The 23272-nt window shown below is 37.7% G+C and overlaps 1 protein-coding gene across 1 annotated transcript in view; it reads right to left on the reverse strand.

Moving 5' to 3' along the window:
- The window catches only part of LOC143860581 (long chain base biosynthesis protein 2a-like), a 34476-nt gene extending 11678 nt beyond the window's left edge, over positions 1–22798 (reverse strand). The window contains exons 1-7 of the mRNA XM_077371290.1: positions 22391–22798; positions 22215–22280; positions 4728–4816; positions 4230–4375; positions 3853–3977; positions 3236–3329; positions 2834–2997 (exon numbers count right to left, since the gene is read on the reverse strand). Coding sequence (XP_077227405.1) covers positions 2834–2997; positions 3236–3329; positions 3853–3977; positions 4230–4375; positions 4728–4816; positions 22215–22280; positions 22391–22516 — 810 coding nt within the window. The 5' untranslated portion in view covers positions 22517–22798. The remainder of the gene's footprint in view (positions 1–2833; positions 2998–3235; positions 3330–3852; positions 3978–4229; positions 4376–4727; positions 4817–22214; positions 22281–22390) is intronic.
- Positions 22799–23272: the final 474 nt, after the last annotated feature.

Below are 23272 nucleotides of genomic sequence, written 5' to 3' on the forward strand. Positions count from 1 at the left end.
AAAGGGCTCGAAGTTCAAAGTTTTTATACAAAGGGGTCGAAGTTCAAAGTTCCTATACCAGGGATTCGAAGTTAAAAGTTCTTACACACATCCGGTCATTGGCTTAGTCATACAATAATAATATAATATAATGTGTTATATCGTGGTTCTAATGACACATTATTTTGCATCGACGGTCCACGATGTCAACACTAGTTCCCGGTTCTTATACATATACCTGTCGACAGGGCAACGTATGTCCCACATTAGCGGGATATAAGTTTGTATGTTCATATGGCTAACGTATTTTGGGATCCCATTGGCGGGGTTGTTCTAAGTTCATAATAAATTGAAGCCTCACAGAATTGTTCATAAGAAGATCAAAGGTCTAACATGGATTTACTGAATAACCATCGAATAGCACAAGATCAAAGGTTGTTCACAATTTCATAGGTTTCAGATGAATAATAAGGATGCAAAAGAAGTAATGAAATAAACAATGTTTAACAGTACCCAAAAAAGAGTCATTTGTATCCAAAATTCTATCGTTGGCTCAAAAAGAGGTCTAATCCAGTTTTTAATCAAAAGGACAAAAACGCCCTCTCTAGTAAAGAGGGGGACGAATTTTTGCTAGGGGCAATTTAGGGATATAACAGTACGTGTAACAAGTAAATTTTCCAAAACCACGCACCTTTAAAATGGTTTCACGTCAAAGGGCACTCGAAAGTGCATCAACCAGGAATACAGTGATTCTGGGGAGATCTATATTCAACCTATTAGAGCTTAGTTAGAACCATGGTTTTTCAGTTTCGGCTATAATTTCAGGATTCACCGAAACCGAAATTTCAGCCGAAATCAAGAAATTTCAGTAATTTCGCCTGAAATTCCGTAAAGAAATAAAATATTAATATTATATTCAAATTTCGACTGAAATTTCCGAAATTTCGATCAAAATTTGGTACGTTTTGGTAATTTCGGTTTCGGAACGTTTCAGTTTCGTTGTTGACCGAAATTTAAAACCTTAGTTAGAATCAAACATGGGCACAAAAAGAGAGAAATCTCCATCATTAGTACTGCGAAAAATGGGAGATCTGCAATCATTTTATCATTATAATGCAACCATGAATACGTTTTTATAGATGAATAAGCACTAAGCACTAAGAGTATACTGCATATGCATGGCCCTTTTAAGTTTTAAAATGCACAAAAGAGAATGTTCATGGGTACGTTTCCCCACATCATAAGGAGGAAAAAACAGTAGTGGTACCCACCGGCAAAGAACTTATTTACATGGGTATGCCAACGCCATGTTTTCACTCTTTCATACACACAAGGATGTTTACACAACTTTGCATATTTTCAATTACATAGAATGTTTCCTATGTGATCTTTTAATTATACAAACCAATTTTTTTCAGCAAAAAATTAACAGTTGACATACGAGGCTAGAAAGATAAATATAAAACTGGGAAAATTACTAAAACCAACATGAATTGCAAAAACTTCACAGAACTTATCAGTAGCATAAATTGAAAAACCTACCATTCTTGGACTTATTTACCATAAACTACTTAAGCAAGACATCCATCAGTTAGTGTAGATTTTCAAACTATTGCCCCCCTAGGCCTAGAACTCCAAAAAATAAAAAAGATCCACGGGTCTGTCTTTCCCTCTTTTATCTGTAATGAGCTCTCCATATGCATTACAAACAGATTATTGAGTTTGCAAAGAAAGTGTTCAATAAACTGCCCAAAAGATTTAGTTTCTTGAAATTGAATGTTCAATGGCTGTCTTTCCAATAATGGGTGGAAACCATTTTGGAAATGAAAGTCAAATGATTCAGGGTAATTCCTACATTTTTAGACTTTCTCTGGAATATGCCCACCAAAAAGGGAAGGAACTCGTGTAGTTTTGAATAAAATCTCATGGTCCCCTTGTCAGAAGATATTTGCAACTCCGCTTTTCCTTCTCTCTCTATTTCCAGTTTCCTCTACAATTTTAAACGGGGTTCCAGAAAACTGACATGGCCATGGTACTTCATTCATCGCCAAACCCACATGCCATGACTTCACGTGGCATGAGATAGAGAAAGAGAAAGAGGAGGGGGAGGGGGGTGTTCACAAGTGAGGGAAAGACATACTAAACATGTCAACAATTACAAAGCTGATTGTAATTCATTTGTACTTAGTTATATTATACAATTAAATCATTCCGTTAAAGACATAGAACTATCAAAAAACATGTCATGAGTTTTGTTAAATTTTAGAGGTAGGTAACAATTCGCTTTATCACTGTCAATCTGAAGATGAAAAGAAACATCCACATATACCCATAAAAACCATCACTCAAGGAACATCTACAACTCAACTCAACTCAACTAAGCCTTTGTCCCAAACTAGTTGGTGAAGGAACATCTGCAGAGTAAAATATTTCCCTACCTTGTTATGGCTTTTTTTTGTTTTTTTGAAAATTTTACTTGATGTATGATCTTGTTATGGCTTGAATTGTAAGTTATTAAACATTTTCAACATTTACAAAGCCGAATGTCTACCAAAGTGTAATAAATAACACTATACAATTAATCATGAAGGTAAATAATTTATTATACAATTGATCATGATGTTAAAGACAGAACTATAGAAAAAACTGTCATAAGTTCTCTTAATTTTTGAGAGATAAGTAACAATTAGCATTGTCAAGGCCAATCTGAAGATAAAAGAAACATCCAAATGGATCCGCAAATACTATCACTCCAGAAACATCTCTACATGTATATAAATCATTAAATTTCAAGGGATAAAAAATATTCAACAGCAAAGGAAAATAGAAAGTGATCATATTGAATTGGTAAAACCTTATATTTCTTGCAGACTGCAATTATCTCCGGCAATTTGCAAAGCTCCCCTTCCATGCTGTAGATTCCTTCAACAAAAACTATTATCTTTTTCCAAGGTCTATGTGTGCGTGGCTGTCCATCAGCAATCTGTTCTCTCAGCACTTCCTCCAAGTGGGATGGTGCTAAGAGCATGAAAAAATAATGTTAGGAGGCTACACTCTTTTAGAAGTTCGTGAAATAAAAGTTTTCTTGAAGTCTCGGTATTGTGGAAGTTTGTGAGAAAGAACATTGTTAGAAGGCTAGGATCTTATAAAAGTTAGTGAGGTTGATAAGAATAATTCAAGTAGAAGTCTATTAAAAGGGTACATTCATGTAATTTTGAAGTTGGAAACAACAGTGCCTCTGAAGTATCAAACTCACTGTTATGTTGGAAAACACGGATTGTGGCTCCCGATCCTCGAGCACCATTGATCATAGAGTTGTGGTTCAAAGAATCGCTAATTATCAAACCCCCCTGTGTATAACCATGATGAGCAAAAGTTCATTTTTTGTATAAAATAATAAGATTATAATAAAGGAGGGTGGGTTTGGTGTCCCATGTGGACACTGCAGATTGTGTCCCTCCCATCACCATTATATATGTAGCACGGCAGTCAGATGATCAGGACTGTCCACATCTGGTGGCCTAAAGAGCATGGCCACGGTGCAAAAGATCATAACGATGGAACAGCCGGGCAGTCAGGAAGATGCAACTACTACAACTATTGTACATTGGCCCATTCAAGGTGGAGCTAGCCATGTCATTGGTTAATCACCGGTAACATGTAACGTGTAATTAGGTACTTGGTGATATCTCTTACGTAAACATTACATGTTGCTGGTGATTAAACAGGTACCGGGTGGGACAAACGAAATGATTGGTTAATCACCAGCATTTGTACACAATTTGAAGCATCCTGCCGGGCCATCTTTCCTTTCTCCTAATAAAAACTCCACAGCCATAAAGAAAACTAATTATTTTCAGCAAATCCACAAACCTTCCCGATCAGAGCTGGAATGATAGCAGAGTTTGTCACATAACCCATACCGAAACATACAGCAGATGGCTTTCCGACAAATTTTGCAACAGACTCCTCCAATTCCGCATGCAATGTAGTAGTGCCTGATGCCATAACAGCATTAGCTGAATAGATGAATGGCAAGTTCATCGACAATTGCAGTTTGTATCAGAATCAAGGATTGAATATTCGGTTTCGGTTTCGGTTTCGGCGGTTTCGGCCTCAGCCGAAAACGGTTTCGGTGGAAATGTAGGTGAAAATCTTATAATTTCGGCTGAAATTCGGTTTTAAATTTTGGTCCCGACCGAATTCGGTATTTCGGACAAAAATTAAAACCATGATCACAATACACGTACCACCATCTACACGACTACTGCAGGTACTTGGTGAAAATTTCTTTAAAGATTCAATTACACGGGGTGTACAATATTCATCTGCTGCCGCAAACCCAAGGTAGTTGTATGATCCTAGGTTCAGGCATCTACTTGCCTTTGTGGTTCGTCTGCATCAAAAGCAATCAGTTGGATAACAAACTCAACACGTTCAAGTTTTGGTAAAATATTTTATTCAGAAATAGAAGACGAATAAATGGAAGTAGACAATGCAAAGGTGATGTCAACTGATCATTAATTATTATTTTTTTTAAAGTAGAATAGAAAAACATCATCTAGAATGTTGAGATATTTTACCTGACGTCTTTTTTCCATGGCATTTATAATAGTATAATAATTATACTTTTAAGTCACAAAAAGACATTTGTTTAAGCAGTAAAAGCAGAAGTCATTAAAAGTAAGAGGATAATCAAATGACTTACAATAAACAAAAGAAATTCCAAGATCAATAGGAGAACTCACAATAGTGTCTTGTTATTGTCATTAGAGTAACGCTCTACCACATCAATCCAAGCTGATGGTGGACTTGATATTGGTCGTTCAAAACAGTCCTGCCAAAAAATGAGAAAATAATTGGTGTAACTAATGTTTGCCACTAACATCTTAGAAGCAATACATCAAAGCCATGTATGGTAAAGACGGTAGAAAAATACATGGACATTTATGTGCATATGTCATGTGTATATCCAAACCACCCAATATCTACGGATGAGGTGGGGCTTAATTCCAACATTAACTGAACAGCCCAGTGAATCCCTAAATAACTACATTGATACACTTAACACAAAGGCAAATTACCCTTATGACAACTTAATTGAAAAGTAAAAGTGCTTCTTGTGAGAAATGGCATTAGTCCATAACCTATCAACATTCCCCTTAAATTCGAAGAGTAGATGTCAAACGTCCAGATTTCTTTATTCATTATTTTAGCATGGGCTTGATAGCACATTCAACCTAGTCCCTAGTGTTGACGTTTTTTATGGTGTGGCCCACATTGGTGGGACCCACTTAAGTGAAAACGTTAGCTTTTTTATTTTTCCTTTTCCACTTTGTGTTGTATTTGTGCAACGGGAATCTCAGGGATAAATCCCAAGTGTTTGAGAACTCTAAAACACTAAGGGGTCGTTTGGATACTCGGATTTTAGAATCCAGGTTTTAGTTTGAAAACAGTGTAAAAGAGGGTTCATGATCAAGCTGATGTCTGCTATCCTGGCAGCGTTTCTTGGATTTTAAGTAAGAAATCCAGGTTATAGAATCTCCAACATCCTGAGATTTGTAAAACATGGAAACATGGGACGAGCTGCTGCTCTCTTGCTGTCGGAAAGAAGGGCGAAAAATCAGAAAACAACGGCTGGTCTCTTTCTTCTCTCGTCTCCCATCTAGAATTTTGAAGAAATCAAGGATTCTAAAATCCGCGTATCCTAACGGCCCCTAAGTGTTAGTGTGGGACGATACGTAAATCCAAACTCTATATATATGTGTGTGTTGAGTTTGATGGAAACACACACATACGTATAGCTAAAGTTCCATCATAAAGAGGGTCCCTAATCTGAGAGGAAAATTGTGCCTGCGATTCCATCGATCGAGCTCTAAGGACTTCTACATATTAGAAGATCTTTCTTCTCTTGTTCGTAGCGCAGCGGAGATCATGTCCGTGGTTCGCCAAAGTTAGAGAGATTCGTGATCTTCGATTCTAATCGCCATGGCCGGAGGTAAGTTCCGCATTAATTTGGTTCAATAAATATTAAGTTGGTATCAGAGCCACCTTTCGGATTGTGGCAATTGAATAAAGGTCGAAGAATTCGAATCAACGTCTTATTCATCCGCCCTTCTGTTTTTAAATCGTAATTTGATTTAGTGAAATTTTGAGGATTGGATAATACGAAATTGATCTGAATCATAAAATTAACGTCCCTCATATATAAACAAGAATTTTGGGGCATAGATGACAGAGAATGATATTAAAATCTGCAAATTCCATGTTTTTTGCATCGTATTAGTGCAGCCCGAGAACCTCGTCGTTGCCGTCCATCTGGCAGTCCAATCTGTGAAAAGCTGGCATGGTTGAATAGCCGGTAATCCCATGATTCCAACGCCGCAGACGGCACTCCAATCGGACGTGTGGATTTTCTCCTGCGTGCTTTTAAAGATTTCCCCATAAAACATGATTCCCGGAATAAAGTTGCAGATTTTAATAATAAACTAATTGAGAAGAAGGTGTGTTAGACGTGCACGCCATCATCATGACCGGGCCGTTTCGTCTTTTCTCTATTTTGTCTTTTTCTCAGATTTACATTGGGCATCAATTTGAGCCTTTAAATCTAAGATTCGGAAAAAATTGTTAATCTTTATTGAACAAAATTAATGCGGAACTTACCTCCGGCCATGGCAATTAGAATCGAAGATCACGAATCCATCTAACTTTGGCGAACCATGAACACGATCTCCGTTGCGCTACGAACAAGAGAAGAGAGATCTTCTAATCTGTAGAAGTCCTTAGCGCTCGATCGATGGAATCGCAAGCACAATTTTCCTCTCAGATTAAGGAGCCTCTTTACGATGGAACTTTAGCTATACGTATGTGTGTGTTTCTATCAAACTAAACACACACACACATATATATATATATAGAGTTTGGATTTACATATACTCCCACACTACATACACTTAATGTTTTAGAGTTCTCAAACAATTGGGATTTATCCCTGAGACTCCCTTAGCAAATACAACAGAAAGTAGAAAAGGGAAATAGAAAAGCTAATGTTTTCACTTAAGTGGGCCCCACCAATGTGGGCCCCACCATAAAAACGCCAACATTCCACCACTTGGTGCACATTGGTATACCCACATAGTAACTTAGAGTCTCAAGAGACTTAAATTTTGATAACTTTATGGCCATTGTTTTGAGAAAAACATCAATCCCAAATATCTCTAACTCTGACATAGACTTTATCCAAAGCTGATTCAACTTCGCCTCTCGTGAAGTGATAATCTTATCTCTATATGCTTTCATCTTTGGAATTGCATTTATTGCATTTATCAAAAAAGATTGCTGAAGAAGAAAATAAGTGAAGATCTTTGGAATTTTTTTGAGCAAACGATTTCAGTTGTTGAATCTGTGGTGACTCTGCACTCATTATGCTTGATATTGAAACAGTTTTTGTTTCCTCCCCCCATGATACAAGTTTCCTTCCCAGGAAGACTTAATGAGCTGAAAATAAATCCTTTACGAAAAGGCTCTCCTCCATATTCCACATCAGTAAATGACAGATATTACCCATGCACATATAGACCTAACATTTTCTTTCCCAACCTTTTTTCAGTATAGAGTACCTAACAATTAACATACTTCAATTATACTTCACACATTATATTCTCTTCATATCCATATATGCAGTTCATACATTTATTGCATGAACTGGCAAACTTGAGTCCCCCAGAGTTTTAAAATATCAATATTTGCAGGCATAGTTTCCCATTCGAAAACTGATAGGAGCATCTACCATATCTGCTGATATGCCTGCAGTTTCTTTTCTTTTCTTTTCTTTTCTTGTCTCATGATGCCAAACACGAAGGAATACTTATTATGGTTTCCACCCCAGATTTCACCTTACTTTCTTTTGAATGGTTTTTGCATTTACTTTAATATCTATGTTTTGATAATTTTAATGTGACTTAAAATGTTTATAGAGAGTTGGTGAGACTTTCCTGTCTGTTTATCTGTGAATCTTTGCAACTACTACAAGAATTAGATGTCTAGAAGCAAGTGAGCAAGGAATAAAATCTCAAAACTAAAACAAATAGATAATGGCCAGTGTTTCAAGTGCACTTGTTTCGGTTTGTTACGGTATGTTTCACGAGTGTTTCAGTTGTTTTGCCCAAAATATTCATTTAGTCAGAAACAATAATAGGAACAAGTGGGACCTTTAGGATGCAGACCTTCCATATGCATGAAAAGCCCTTTCCTTTTTCTTTTTTTCTCATTTTTTTTATTCACTTATTTATTTATATTTTTATTTACTTTTTTATTTTTTATTTTTTATTTTCGGGTTCGGGGTGGGGGGGGGCACAACCCTTTGTTTGGACTGTATTGCCTTACTGTTAGACAGTACTGCCTTTGTGTGGACTGTGTTTCCTACTTGACAAGTGTGTTACTTGGCTGCCTTATTACTGATAGAGGATTTCACAATGGTTTAGTTCAGTTTCCATTCTATTTATGAATCTCCACAATGAATGAATATACTTTGCTGCCTTATTACTGATAGAGGATTTCACTATGGTATAAGTTCAGTTTCAATTCTATTTATGAATATCCACAGTGAATGAAACTAAGCCCAATTTTTCAAACATCATGGACAAGCAAGGAATGCACCTTACTTCTGTTAAACTAAATATGCCTAGCTACTTTTTGCAGGCCCAATTTGTGAAGGTATACCTCATCTTCCAAAATTTAAGTAAAAATCATTATAATAACTTGTAACTCGTCAGCTTTCACATCACACCAATTTCCACTTCATCAAGTAAAGAAATATGTCAAACGACTTGTGACATCAGTCGTACAGCCTATGATGTCGTTGGAAACCTCACCTCTTGGATTACTACCCTCTAATCAAAGTTTCATGGTTCGGTTTCGGTATGGAAAATGAAGACATGTCGTTTTCGAATGAAAATTTTGGTTAAAAACATGTAAAATTACAAAAAGGTATTGAAACATATGCAAACGATAGAAATTTGAGATGAACTTCAAGAAATGTTAGAAAAAGCACAAATATACACTCAAAAAACATTATATAAGTAAAAAAATCACACAGTAGTTTAACAATGTTGAACACCTAGAGACATGTGTTGTCACGCACGCATGATAATTCAATACATACCACATTTCACATGTAATTCAAATAAATATTTATACATAATACTGTAGACGCCCCATTTTGACCGGGCCCTATCCCCCCTTGTTTGAGTAACAACCTCTTCAAATCAGTGTTTTGGCATTCCAAATTGCACCCTAAGCTAGGTTAGGGTCCCACCAAGGTCCTTGCAAAATTCCGTCGAATCCGAGCACGTTTGCCTAGCGAACGAGCTGAGACAGTGTGCGCAGTGCAAATGCAGAAGGGGGGTGGATTATCCTGGGAGATGCAGAACAAGAATGTGAATAGGACACGATTCAATGGTGCGCCCATCAAAAATTCTGTCAGTGGTGCGCTCATCAATTTTGGTAGTGTTGTTATCAACATCATATATTACCTATATATACCATTTTAAGCTTTCATTTGTAAGAAAAGAATAAGGGTTTTGTTAATCTTTAGAGAGAGAGGGAAAGAGTGGGAAACTTAGAGATAAAGAAGAGCCGATCATCTTCTCCGGCCAAGCACGGCCAGCCATGACTTTGTCTTTCCTTCTTCATTAACTTTTTCTCCTCTCTTTTGCGCAAGCCCTAGAAATTTTTAAATCCTAGATTCAAACCCTAACCTCATCCAAACCCTAATTGAAAGCTTAAAAATCTTAGATCTGTTGCTCTCTTCCTTTAGAACAACCTTTTAAGCCTTAGATCCTAAAGCTTTAAACCTTCAGCTATCATAAAAGGCCTTTGATCGGAGTTGTTTTGTATTAGATCTGTTAATTTTGAGTTTGGATCTGAACGTGTGGGTTCATCTTCTTCGGCAGCAGATTTTTGGTGTTCGACAAGTTCTTTTTGAGCTTTGATCTCAAGGTATTTGGCCAATTCCTCATCAATATATTCAGGTATTTTCCCAGTCTTATAGTATCTTATTGTGTGAATGGTTTCAAATCATAGATTGAGATTCTTAATTTGCATTTTTCTGTAAGAGCGTAGAAGCTAGTTTCTTTGAGTTTTTTTTTAAAGCCTATGTACCTTTAATCTGAGAAGCTAAGCTTTGGTTATGCTGTTGCTCAGATTTATGGTGTTTGAGTGCTGTTGATATCTCGAGTGTGAATTTTGCCTCAAAAAACTTGAGTTAAATTGGTTGTTTTCATCCGAGCTGATGTTTTCAATGATTTTTAAATTAGTTGTTCATAATTATATGCCCTGTTTTTATCACAGTACATGTAGGAAAGTTTGTTGTAAGTTCATGTTTAAATTTTAACCATGATGTGTCTTTATGAATGAGGATTACAGCTGAGGACATGAGTCAAGTTGAGATTGTGCATTTAGTGTTGTTGTCATGTTTTGATAAGAGGGGGCTGATTGTCATGTGTGTTAATCTTTGAATCTACTTACATTTGATGGAAATTAGGCATTGCCTTGTGTCCCCAAGCTCTATCTATAAATAATCAGAGACCCCTTTCTTTTCTCTCCTTTGGAGGAATACTTATTAGAGGTGCTATGTTAAAGCAATGCCTTGGTGTTTGGATGGAATATGTAGGAATTTTCCCTGGTAAGAAAATGCATTCAGGTTTCTAATGGAGTAGATTTTTTTTCACTTGTTCAAACGTTTGTTTCAAAATACACTACAGTGTAGTCGAGGTGTGTTTAGTTTTGTAATGGTCATCAGTCGAAGTCGAAGCTAACCTGAACTAATGTTTTGCCAACTATACTTCATAAAAGGTGCAAACACTATTCTTAGGGAATTTATGAGTGAATGAGTTGAACATGAACTAATGATGCAATAGTTTCACCTGAGTTGAATCTCTGCTGCCCATAGGTTTTTTTACGCTCTATAACTATGATATGTGTGTGATCAAAAGCTTATAGCTGCTGTCCTATAGTTTTTTTTTTATATATACCCTATAGTTATGATTTCTGTTTGTTTGGAAGCATGGCTGCTGTCTTATAACCTGTCCTTTTATGAATCTGGCAATCAAAGTGTTGCAGCTTTGAGTTGGTAAGACATACTACTGGGTAGTTTCAATAATGACTTACAATGTATCCTAGTTTTAAGACCCGTCAACCAATGTTTGTCCCAAATCTCATGCCTGTTTGTCTTGATTTTCTCATCATATTTGTTCACGGGTAGCTCATAGCATGATCTTTATTATGTCATCAAATGACATTAAATTTATCAAATGGCTTTATCATGGGTCTGATCACCTTGCCACTTTTATCATGTTAACTATAAGCTATTTTAGGGTTTGCTGTCATAATTCAGGGTAGCTTAGGTCTTTGATGTTTTATTTTGTCATTATTGAATCCCTTGTATGTATGATTGTCCTCCTGAGATTTTGATGAAGATACTGTTCAAAAGGTATATTAACTTGTATCTGTCCCTAGCTAGGATGGATAGATTGGGGTGTAATTTCTTTTATTTGAATGGTACAGAATATGTCAAGCAGGACTTGATTATTTCCCTTGATTAAATGACCATGTTATAATTTCATCAGTGTTTAAATAGCAAGTTCAACTACTGTTTCCTTTTGAATGTAACAGGTATAGTTGGTTGTAATTTCGTTGGCTTCATGTGATTAAAGGAAGAAGGGTTTTAAGTGATGGTCAAAATTCATTAGCTTTCATTTTTTTAGGAGACATGCTTTGTTGCATTTAGAGAATTTACCCTTTGGGAAACTGTCCAAGTTCCATTGTGAGTTACACCCCTCGTTAGAAGACTAACTTTGTCTTATAGTTACTCATATTCATTGCAATGGCGATAAAGGCGTTAGCCCAAGCCCATCCTTAGAGGGATATACCGGATCATGGCAGTATCCTCTGTTCTTCTTCCCTCATCTTTAGGTAGAGAGTACTTAGCCTTTTAGGTACCCTCGAACATAGGTGCCCTCCTTCATTGCAATGGCGATGAAGGAGTTATCCCAATCCCATCTCTTAAGGGACTTGCTCGGTCCTAGTAGCATTCCCCTCCTTTCTTTTTCATTTAGCAGACTTGTCTAGTCTTTTAGACACCTACCCTTATACATTAGCTTTTTATTCATTACACGGGCAATGAAAGAGTCATCTAGAGCCCCCACTAGGAGACACACTCTGTCTCATTAAGGCAGTTCTCCTTTGGAGACAAGCCTTGTTGTTTAGAGCTTATCCTTAGGGAGTTTGTCTTGCCTCATTTGGAGAACCCCTTACTAAGTTAAAGATTAACTTAGTCTGTCTGTTACCCTATCTTATTTATCATTGCAGAGGCAATGATAAAGTTACTTGGAGCACTCCATAGGAGACATTCAGTGTCTCATTAGAGTTGGTTGTTTCCCTTATAGGAGACATGCTTTGTCTCATTGGTCATAGTTGTCCTCTCTTTTAGAAGACTTGCTCAGTCTCACAAACATCATTTTATCTCCTCTTGTTCTAGAAGACATGCTTTGTCTAGATAGCACCCCTCTCTTAGAGTTACCAATAGTTCATTAGCATAGGAGTCTGTCCGTAGTTAGAGAATCAGTCTTTCAGGAGTCAGTCCTATCATCGTAGAGAGCTAGGATTCTGTCCAACTTTTTATAAGTCATGTGATTCTGTCCAAAGCCTTGCAAGACATGGGATTCTGTCCAACCCTTGCAGAGTCGTGATTCTGTCCAACCTCCCGCAAAGTATAGGATTCGGTCCAACCTTTGCAGGATATTAGAAGTCTATCCTACCCTTATGATGATAAGAATCTGTCATCTTGAGTCAAAAACAACAAAAAACACTTGAAAAAATCTGAAAATCCAAAAACATCTAAAAAGTCTTGAGTCAGTAGGAGTAGTTAGGAGAGTCTGTTTCCGAACTACGTTGGCTTGATCTTCCACGAGGTACGCAGGCAGCTTGGGACTCTCATCCCAAGTCCAGTCAAACCTTTCAAGCTATACATTTTAAACCTTCCAAAAATACAAAAATTCTTCAAACAAATCTTTTACACTGGTTTTCGAAAGATCTTCCCCTAGAATTAGGAGTTTGTCCTAGATATTTGGGGTGTCTTAGAGTTAGGAGTCTGTCCTGGTTATGTTGATGCTTTGTGTGTCTTGTCGTGTAAGTGTCTCTGGAGATAGGAGGGCTCGAGTTGTGGTCGGTTAGACACTTAGTCGAGCCAATGGCTAGATTAGAAAACACTTAGTTAGCCCATGGTTTTCCTTATAACACACAGCCTAGTTACACATAGGATATAGGAACCACCTGCATTAGCTTAAGGCTAACCAACTTGCATTAAGTAGGGCATATAGGGAGTCCTAAAAATTACAATTCACTTGAATTTAAGCAATCGCACAGGAAGCTTTAAAAACTAGTCGAGTCTAGGATAGTGGTACTAGATGGTTAGGCATCATAGCTTAGAATAGGCCACCGAACTATGTTGACTCTGATTCTTCCCGAAGCCGGGATACTTAGAGCAGCCGGAATGACCATCCTGGTCCGAGTCAAGTATCACATTAGAGTCTTAGGGTTTATTGTCCTAGAATCGTAGGAGTTTGTGGTCTGATACTTGTTTGTATGCTTGAATGATTGTTTTCTTTAGATGATTCACATGCTTAGCTGTAGCATTTGCATGTCTATTTTATTTAGTCTATTGCTTGCTCATATGCTTAGCTGTAGCATTTATCTGTCTCTTGATCACACGCATAGATGTAGCCCTTTATTATTGTTGATTATTACTTTTGTTATCATCTACTAACGTTTGCTCACTGTGCAGATTCATCTCTTTAGATATAGATGTGCATGTGTATGTTTACCGCTTTCTTAGATGCGTTGTGTTAGGATTAGATATGGTCGATGGAGATTGGTAACAGGATTATCCATTATCAGATCGACATTAGTTTTCTCCGCCTCTTTCTGAGAGACGGTGAATTCTAGTGTTCATTCTGATAACAGGTGAAACTGGTATCAACTCTCTTTAGGCGTGGATGTTAAACATGAAGTATGGAGACAGGTAGCAGGGTTATCTAATATCGGAATGACCCTAGTCTTCTCCGCCTCCCTGAGAGACGGTGGATTCTGGTGTTTGTTCCAATGTTAGATAATTCTGATATCACTTCTTCTTAGGACCTGGATGTTTATTTTTCTTTTGCCTACCCCCGAGTCATGCATGCTTAGGTTGACGTCTTCTCGGGGATATTCGTTCCCATTTCATATGAATTTCACCCAAAATTCTTCAAAGTTAATAAATAAATTGCATAAGAGACCGGGTGTTTACGCTCGGGCGAATTGGGGGCGCCTAACACCTTCCCCATTCGTCATCGGGCACGGACTTGTGTATCTCTGGTTATCCATTGCGACAGAGTATAGTATAGGATCCAAGGCCTACTTCCTTGGATGGCGACTCTGAGTTACTTTAGGTACGTCTCGGTTCCGGGCTTGTCCCCGAATCAAGAGGTATCTCACATACATCGCCACTCATGCTGTGAGGGGCACTCTTTCGAGAGTTCCTTGGTAGAGCTCTCCTTCACGTGTGGAGATCTCAGAGGATTGACGTGGATCTCGTGTCCACGCCACCGCCCTCGGGATCAGGGTCCACAAATACAAACACCATATTTCACACGCAATTCATATCATATAATTGTGTACCACATATTGGTATAGTATATTATTTATACCAATAATACACTTACAATTTGGACTGTATTGCCTTACTGTGGACAGTGTTGCCTTTGTGTCTCATAATGTGTAGTATACCATTAATACCATATTTCACACGCAATTCATATCATATAATTGTGTAACACATATTGGTATAGTATACCGTTAATATACTTACGATTTGGGTTTTATAATGTGTTTCAGCTTTGGTTTGTATTTCAGTGGGAATGAAAACAGAAATATTTCGATCATTTCATGTCGGTTTCGGTGGAATTTTAAAAAGCATGCCTCTAATAGAACTATAAAAGATATTAGCTAGTAAAATATTGATCAAGAGTAGAGGAAGTTGTGACAAGCAGAGATCAAGAAGGCAGTTGAGAGGTAGGTTGCTCCCCTTATAGGTTATCTTAAGCTTTACGTCAATAGGAATCTCGGTGTCACAAAAATTTTGAAGGATAAGTAGGGATCATCGGGGAAAAATAGGATGGCATACTCAGAGCCTTTAACATCAATGACTCCAACAATGCGAAAGGAACTCTCTTCTTCAATTTGTCAAATCTTTCTTTTTATTTGCTTGGGCAATTAATGATAACGAGACATTCGTCAAGGGTGTAGAAGCTCACCAATAAATATCTAGGAGGTTTTAAATATTTGTAAACCTTTTCCAAATTTTGATAATCGCTAGGAGTTAAAGCTAGAGTCAATCTCCCCAAATGGGTTCATAAAACATATGTTGTTTATGGACCTCGGCATTCCCACTATCGTCCGCATGGATAGATGCTTAGATTCCTTAGAAAGCTCTACCACCCATTTTGCGACATATTCCCACTTGTGACAGAATTCCGGCCTTTTTGGGAGTCAAATTTGGCCATAGCTGGTGCATTCATCCCCTCCTCATCTTTGTGCAACTAAAGAAAGGAAGAAGATTGTTGAAAACACTCAAAAGGTAGGAAATGGTAGAGCAAATGGCTAATTTATTGGGGGAAACGGTTGAAAGGAGAAAAATCTATTGGCGGCCAAACATGCCTTCATTATTTCTTCAAATAATTTTCTCTTCAACTAATAAAAAAATGTTATTGAGTATACATATATAAACATTATAAATTTTCAACTCTCTCATGAAAGTTAGAATTGACATTGGCCATGTGTGTGTAATGGCTAAATTAGTTCCATCCTTTATAAAAGCATGTCTTCTATTCTGACAGTGATTGATCACCTTGGTGCCCTATTGTGCGTGAGGCGCACAAACCCCTTCCGTGGTTTACGGGGCAGCACCCTGAAAGGAAAATTCAACTTTTCGTTTTGCACTAAAGGGTGTTTTGGTAATTTCTTGATGTAGTGGCATTAATATATAAGCCACGTATTAGGTCACGAGTAGTGAGATTTTGTGAGTTTTCTTTTGCTGAGAGGAAGAATGAGAGTTTTCTAACGCTAACCGAAATAGTAAAACTCTTCTTCCGTGGGCATAGGCACACTACCGAACCACGTAAATCTTGTGTGATAGTGTTTCTTGCACCTCTTGTTGTATGTTGCACATCGTGTTTGATCCTATTTTGAGAGATTAGAGATCACTCGATTTACTACACACCTGACGAGAATTTAGGACATCCTTGGAGGTTTTCTAACCCAATTGAGAAGAGTTTAAACATGTATTGTTCTCTTCAGGTGTCTTTCAATCATCATTCATAGGGAGAATCCCAACACAAATTTGCTTGCTAGAGATGGTGTTCATGGTTAATAGACTACCGGTTGTTTTCGGATCTCTGTTTCCTTTGACCTAACACATCATGATATGTCTACATACTTTCTTTTCATTTCCTAACACTATTCACTTTTATTGACCAAAAAGTAAAATAGAATTTGTCTTTGGACCAATACTATATGCATAAGGAACTGTATTACTTAAGCCATTTCCCGCTCACATCTGTTATAAATAAGCTATTAGGAATTTAAATTGCACCAACTTTCCAGCATTCTCTTCTGTTTTCACAGATGTGAGAACCTGCTTTGAAAAAAAAAATGCTGGTTGTTGAAGACGCCACGGATAGACCTACAAAACTTTCGCTACATTCACTTGTATTTTTGCGGTCTCATTTTTATTTTTGGTTTTTTTCAGAGAAATGATATATTTGCCCCTTATTTTAGTTGGGACAGCCCCCAATAGTGTAAAAGAGTGGCCATGAATACACAAAATGGGGATGTCCTAAGTAAAAGAAAGGATAATATATCACTTACCTCCTTTTTGTTGAAATATAAGCTGTCCTTAAATTCTCTTATAATCCCAAATACGTCCAATAGGTTCTCTTTAATCCCAAATACGTCCAATTTACTATGCAATTTCGCGGAAATGTATTTCGTAGCTGGATTTCCACGAAATTGCCCATGTCTATCTTTACCCTTCCAAGTCCAACCATTTGTTATTTGACATGAAAAAAAGAAAAAGAAAATCCTCGAATTATATCCCATGTTTTGAAAAATCTCTCCATCCCGTGCGCCTCTAAATAACTTCACTCTATCACTCTCTTTCTCTCGCGCTTTGCCCTAATTTTACCCTCTGTTTTCCGATAACAATAAGCATCCCGGACCAAGGAAGCAGGATTCTTCCCTGGGAGCCTTTGATTCCCACTTTCGATTCCCACTTTCGATTCCCGCTCTGGCAACCTTGGGCAGGATTCTTCCCTGGCAGCCTTTGATTCCCGCTTTCGATTCCCGCTCTGGCAACCTTGTCCCAAACTACCTACCGAAGATGTTCAGATCTCTGGCGATCGTCCAAGAGAGGTACTATAGTCCGATAGTGTGTCTTCTTTTGAGAGGCTATGGGGTTGAAAGCGCCCTACCGCTTCATTTTTTTATGAATTTTGCCAAGCAGTAGTATATCTCGATGAAAACCCTTTCATAAGGGTAATTATCCTTGCAACCCCCATAGAGGATTTTTGTGCGGGCATCAATGACCGTGCAATCGAGTTTCTTAGAAATCATCCGATTCATTTGGAGCAGCAAATCGCTTTCATAAAAGGTGCGAACTCCGCTTTTGATAAGTGTGGAAAGGTGATCATTGATGAAGTAAAGGTCTCACTGCTGAGGCTGGGGAATAGATTTACTCACATCGTGAGACTTGAGATATTGCATCACCAATACTGTTTTTGAAATGAAGGACGGAGATTTGAAAATTCCTAAAGATTTAGGAGGGGCATTAGAAAAACTCCAAAAGGTCATCGGCTATGGCAATGCAGTGGAGTTTGTCCTTACAGGCAGGAGGATGCTCGCCTTATAAGCAAATCCTTGGGATTGGTCTGTGAGATTTTTTCTTCAAAAGCTGGCTTGCAAAAGAGTGTTTTAGAAGTAGCAGAAAGTAAGCTTCTCCTTCTTGAGAAATCGTACTTTTAACTGTTAAAAATCATGCTCTTAACAGTTAAATTTTGCTATCGAAATGGATTCACCGGCCAACTTGAAACAAATTTGACAAAGATCACCCTAAAGTCTGATGATTATCGTGAAAGGTTTTAAGATTAGTTTATGGATTCATAATATGGAATGGAATTATATGTTATATTGCGCGTTCGAAATTTCAAAACATTTTAAACGTTTAGCACCGTTGATTCGTGAAATGTGGGGGTGTTATTTGCCTCAAGGACAACAGATTTAGATCCGTGCCTGACTTGGATAAGTTCTTTTTTCTATATATTTGATTCCTTTGGCAGGATTGGATTTGATTACTTGTGATTGTTACATTATCAAGTTTTATTACATATGGCTATTCAATCGGGTATGATTTTCATATAATTTCTAGTCTGCTGACCAGAGGGTTGTTTGGGCCATTCGACATACAAATATATGTGGAACATAAGTCAATTGGGCTGCGTAGAAGGAAGATTAGTCTAGTATATAAACATATGTGGGCCTTATTACAAACATAACATAAGCAAGGTTTTAAACTTTGGCTGAAATCTGAAATTTCGGATTTCGGTCAAGACCGAAACCGAAACGTCCGAAATCCGAAATTGGCGAAATGTACCTAATTTCGGTCGAAATTTCGGAAATTTCTGTAATTTCACCGAAATTTGGAATAAAATATTAATATTTTAATCCTTTACCAAATTCCAGCTTCGGTAATTTCGGACAATATTTCAGCCCAAATAACCGACATTCGAGGCCCTTTACCGAATTTCGGCTGAAATTTTGGTTTGGGTCCTCACCGAAATTAACCCCGAAACCAAAATTTAAAAACTTGAACAGAAGTCAATTGGGCTGCATAGAAGGAAGATAAGTCTAGTATATAAACATATGTGGCCTCATAAGGGCCAAACAACCCTCTGGTCAGCAAACTAGAAATTATGAAGCCACACATAAGGACATGATCTTGGTCCAATCCCTAAGATTTCTCATTCTCAAGATAAAAGGACAACAAAAGGTCAACTGTATATCTTTACTAGAGGTAACCTTAAGGATTTTGATGGTGCTAGAACTAGTTCGCCAGGCCTAAGGCAGAGTCTGCTTCCACTTCAGATCCTGCCACCTATTATTGTAATCCCAGTATATGGATCTCCAAGCACACCTTTCCTCTCCCCTTCATGACTTTTGTGAAACAACCAGTTACTCCAAAAGCTTAACCTGTTGGAGAAGGCGTTATTTATTCTTTTAAACTTTAACACTCCCCCTCACGTGTGGCCCCTCTTTCTTTGGGTTGGCCTCCATGTGGCACATGTGGACCCACTTTTGGGTTTGGCCATTGCATGTGGATTTTTGCTATCCGGGAGGTTTAAAATCAGGACCTTGGGCTCTGAGACCATGTGAAACAACCAGTTACTCCAAAAGCTTAAGCTGTTGGAGAAGGTGTTATTTATTCTTTTATACTACTCTTAATTTAATTATATTTTTTATAATTTGTTATGCCTTCCTCTACTCTATGTAATCCTCCGTCCTCTCTTAAAGTCCTGTATCTCAATGGCTGGTCACTATTGATTTAATGACAGTTGAACACACTATCATTTCACGAGAAAAAAACTACTTAGTATTTCAAAACCTCGAGTAGTTACAATAACTGTTGGGTTATTGGAAGAGCTTTGGAACAATCACATCCGTTCCAACTAGACCCGGCAGACGACCGGTGTGGCATCACCCAATGGTGAGAATTAATCCAGCGACAAGGATGACTTTGCCGGATTCCGATGATGCACTAGAACACGATGCCTCTAGATTAAAAGATCGACACCAGTCTGATCTTCATTCTTTGCCCCATGTAGAATCTGCACACTCCTTTGAATTACTGCCCTCTTCTTATAAATCAGTCAAATTAACAAAATTCAATCGGTCATTATCACCCAACAAAGCAAAAAAGGAGAAAAGGAGGTTTAAGTTTTTCTAGAGTTCTACTATCTTCCTCTTCATCAAAGGGCTCTCCCCAGCAGGGGGTATACTTCCATTTTCCTAAATTTGGGACTATTTTGATCCAAAAATTCAGTCAATGGAGATCTTTTTCTTTTCTTTTTTGAGATAAAATATCAGTGCATACATACCGAGGGTAGTCATCTGATGTTTAAGATTAATTTTTATCATTGTATAAAGCAGCAGACTATATAAAACGGTCAAAATATTTAGAAATTTGGAAAGAGAAATATAATATATAATTTCATTCCATATTATGAATCCATGAACTAATCTTAAAACCATTCACGATAATCGTCAGACTCTAGGATGATCTTTGTCAAATATGTTTCAAGTTGGCCCGTGAATCAGTTTCGATAGCAAAATTATCGAAACTTCAACAGTTAAGAGTACGATTTTTAACAGTTAAGAGCACGATTTTTCAAGAAGGAGAAGCTTACTTTCTGCTACTTCTGCAATGCCCTTTTGCAAGGCAGCTTTTGAGGAAAAAATCTTACAGACCAAACCCCAAGGATTTTGCTTCTGAGGCGAGCATCCTCCTGCCTGTTAGGACAAACTCCACTGCATTGTCATAGCCGACGACCTTCGGGAGTTTTTCTAATGCCCCTCATAAATCTCCAGTAATTTTCAAATCCCTGTCCTTCATTTCAAAAACAGCATTGGGGATGCAATATCGCAAGTCACACGGTGTGAGTAAATCTATTCCCCAGCCCCGGCAATGACCTTGTACTTCAGCAATGATCACATTTCCACACTTCTCAAAAGCGGAGTTCGCACCTTTTATTAAAGTGATTTGCTGCTCCAAACGAATCGAATGATTTTTAAGAAACTCGATTGCACAGTCAACGATGCTCGCACAAAAATCCTCTATGGGGGTTGCACGGATAATTACCCTTATGAAAGGGTTTTCATCAAGATATGCTACTGCTTGGCAAAATTCATCAAAAAATAAAGTCGTAGCGCGTTTTCAACCCCATAGCCTCTCAAAATAAGACACACTATTGGACTATGGTACTTTTCTGGGACGATCTCCGAAGATCAGACAATCTTAGGGAGGTAGTCTGGGATGCTCATTTTCGTCGGAAAACAGAAGGTAGAATTAGGGCAAACCGCGAGAGAAAGTGAGGGAAAGAGTAAAGTTATTTAGAGGCGCGCGAGATGGAGAGATTTTTCAAAACACGAGATATAATGTGATGATTTTCTTTTTCTTTTTCCGTGTCGAATAACAAATTGTTGGAAGGGTACAGATGGATATGGGATTTGCTAGGCAATTTCATGGAAATCCAGCTACGAAAAGAGAATCTATTGGACGAATTTGAATTATAAGTTGCCGATAAGATTTTGATTTGGATTTCTCTGCAGCGCTTTTTGCGTTGTGATTTGGATCCGGATCAAATCCTTTGATTTCCAAATCAGCCACTAACGGTGAAAAAAATCAGATTTTCAACTATGCTGTGGAAATAAGTAATTGGAAATCCACAGATCTGGCAGTTTCCTTCACCCTCTTTCCTCCTCAACCTCTCCACTCCAGTAGGGAGTACCCCCTTCCTCTCTCTCTCTCTCTCTCTCTCTCTCTCTCTCTCTCTCTCTCTCTCTCTCTCTCTCAACATGAGCTAGCAGATCTACTCGTTTTGTATTCAAAACTCAATTTCAAATCCAAATACAAAATATGAGGTATCCAAACGAGCCCTAAGAGAATATAAGGACAGCTTATAATTCAACTAAAAAGAGGTAAGTGATGCATTATCCTCTCTTTTACTTTGGACATCCCCATTTGTGTATTCATGACCACTCTTTTACACTATTGGTGTATGTCCCAACTAAAATAAGGGGCAAATATAACATTTGTCTGGAAAAAAAAAAACCAAAAACAAAAAAAAAAAATGAGACCGCAAAAATACAAGAAGTGAATGCAGTGAAGTTTTTGAGGTCACTCCGTGACTTCCTCAACGACCGGCATTTCTCTTTATCTCTTTACCAGTTTTCTTAACTCAATGGCATCGAAAACCAATACAAAAACCCTTAATTATTCAAGAAAACAACAAATATAAAACATCATGCACTTTACACAAGTGAGAATCAAGAAACGAATAGGAAACAAATAAATAAAATAATTTACTTACCCGGATACGAAGATACAAACGCCGCACATAGAAATCCTCGAAGCCTAAACAAATCGGTGCATATCCCTGTTCACAAAAAAAAAAAAAAAAAAAAAAAACAATTGACAGTTAACAAATCATATACAAAAGGACTGCAAATAAGTTAAAAGAAATCGGATCCAAGAAATAAAAGATACCTGGAGATTGTTGTTGCTCAACCAATCGAGGATCTTCCGGAATAGATCTCTGATGTGGCCAAATACGAAAAGGAGACCGTAGCTGAAAAGCGTGGTGATAGCAGTGAGGTAAGGGATCGAAATCATATTGGAACTGCCGGAAAAAAAAAATAACCTAAGGAATAGAAATCACGATCATTCGAACTCGAATAAAAAAAAATGATGAATTTTCTAGGGTTTTCGGATCAATGATTTTCGAATCAAAAGCTTCTGCTTCTTTTCTCGTCGATGACCTAAAGTTTTTTTTTTTTTTCCTCGTCTTCTTGAGATCGGAAGAAAGTAGAAGAAGAAAAAAGAGGTTTTGGATATGGAAACTGATTGTTTTTTCTTCTTCGTCTTTTGTCCCTTTGATTGGAGAATTTGAAGGAAACTTCCGCCGGTCAGAAATAATTTTCGAGATAGATTCCCGTGTGGAGCCCACAGAGAAGAGGAATGTTGAATTGTTGATGTCTCATCCATTTGACCAACCGGAGTTGGTGGGTCAACCAGATCAACGGATTATAAATCACTAGGGCTGAGGACCTTCCTCTGTGATTGAGTTAGTCTTGGGAGATGCAACTCATATGATACGTGATTGAATAAAGATGAGTCACAACTGATTTGAATCGTCAGGTGTAAATGGATCGAATTCGAAGCAGATATCGCTGTATCTGAATTCGAATTTGTTTCCAGTATACAATATCCGGATTCGAATTCGACAGATATTCCATTTTTATTACCGAATTCGATTCCAGCAGATATTGTCCGAATTCGAATATTATCCGAATTCATTTATCCGATATATTTGAATATTTGGATGTGCAAATTCGGATATTATTCGAACTGTTTATCAGAGAGAGAGAG

The sequence above is a fragment of the Tasmannia lanceolata genome, unplaced genomic scaffold (assembly GCF_043159265.1).
Source record: "Tasmannia lanceolata isolate RefF3 unplaced genomic scaffold, GAP_Taslan_0.1 ptg000037l, whole genome shotgun sequence".
NCBI classification, from domain to species: domain Eukaryota; kingdom Viridiplantae; phylum Streptophyta; class Magnoliopsida; order Canellales; family Winteraceae; genus Tasmannia; species Tasmannia lanceolata.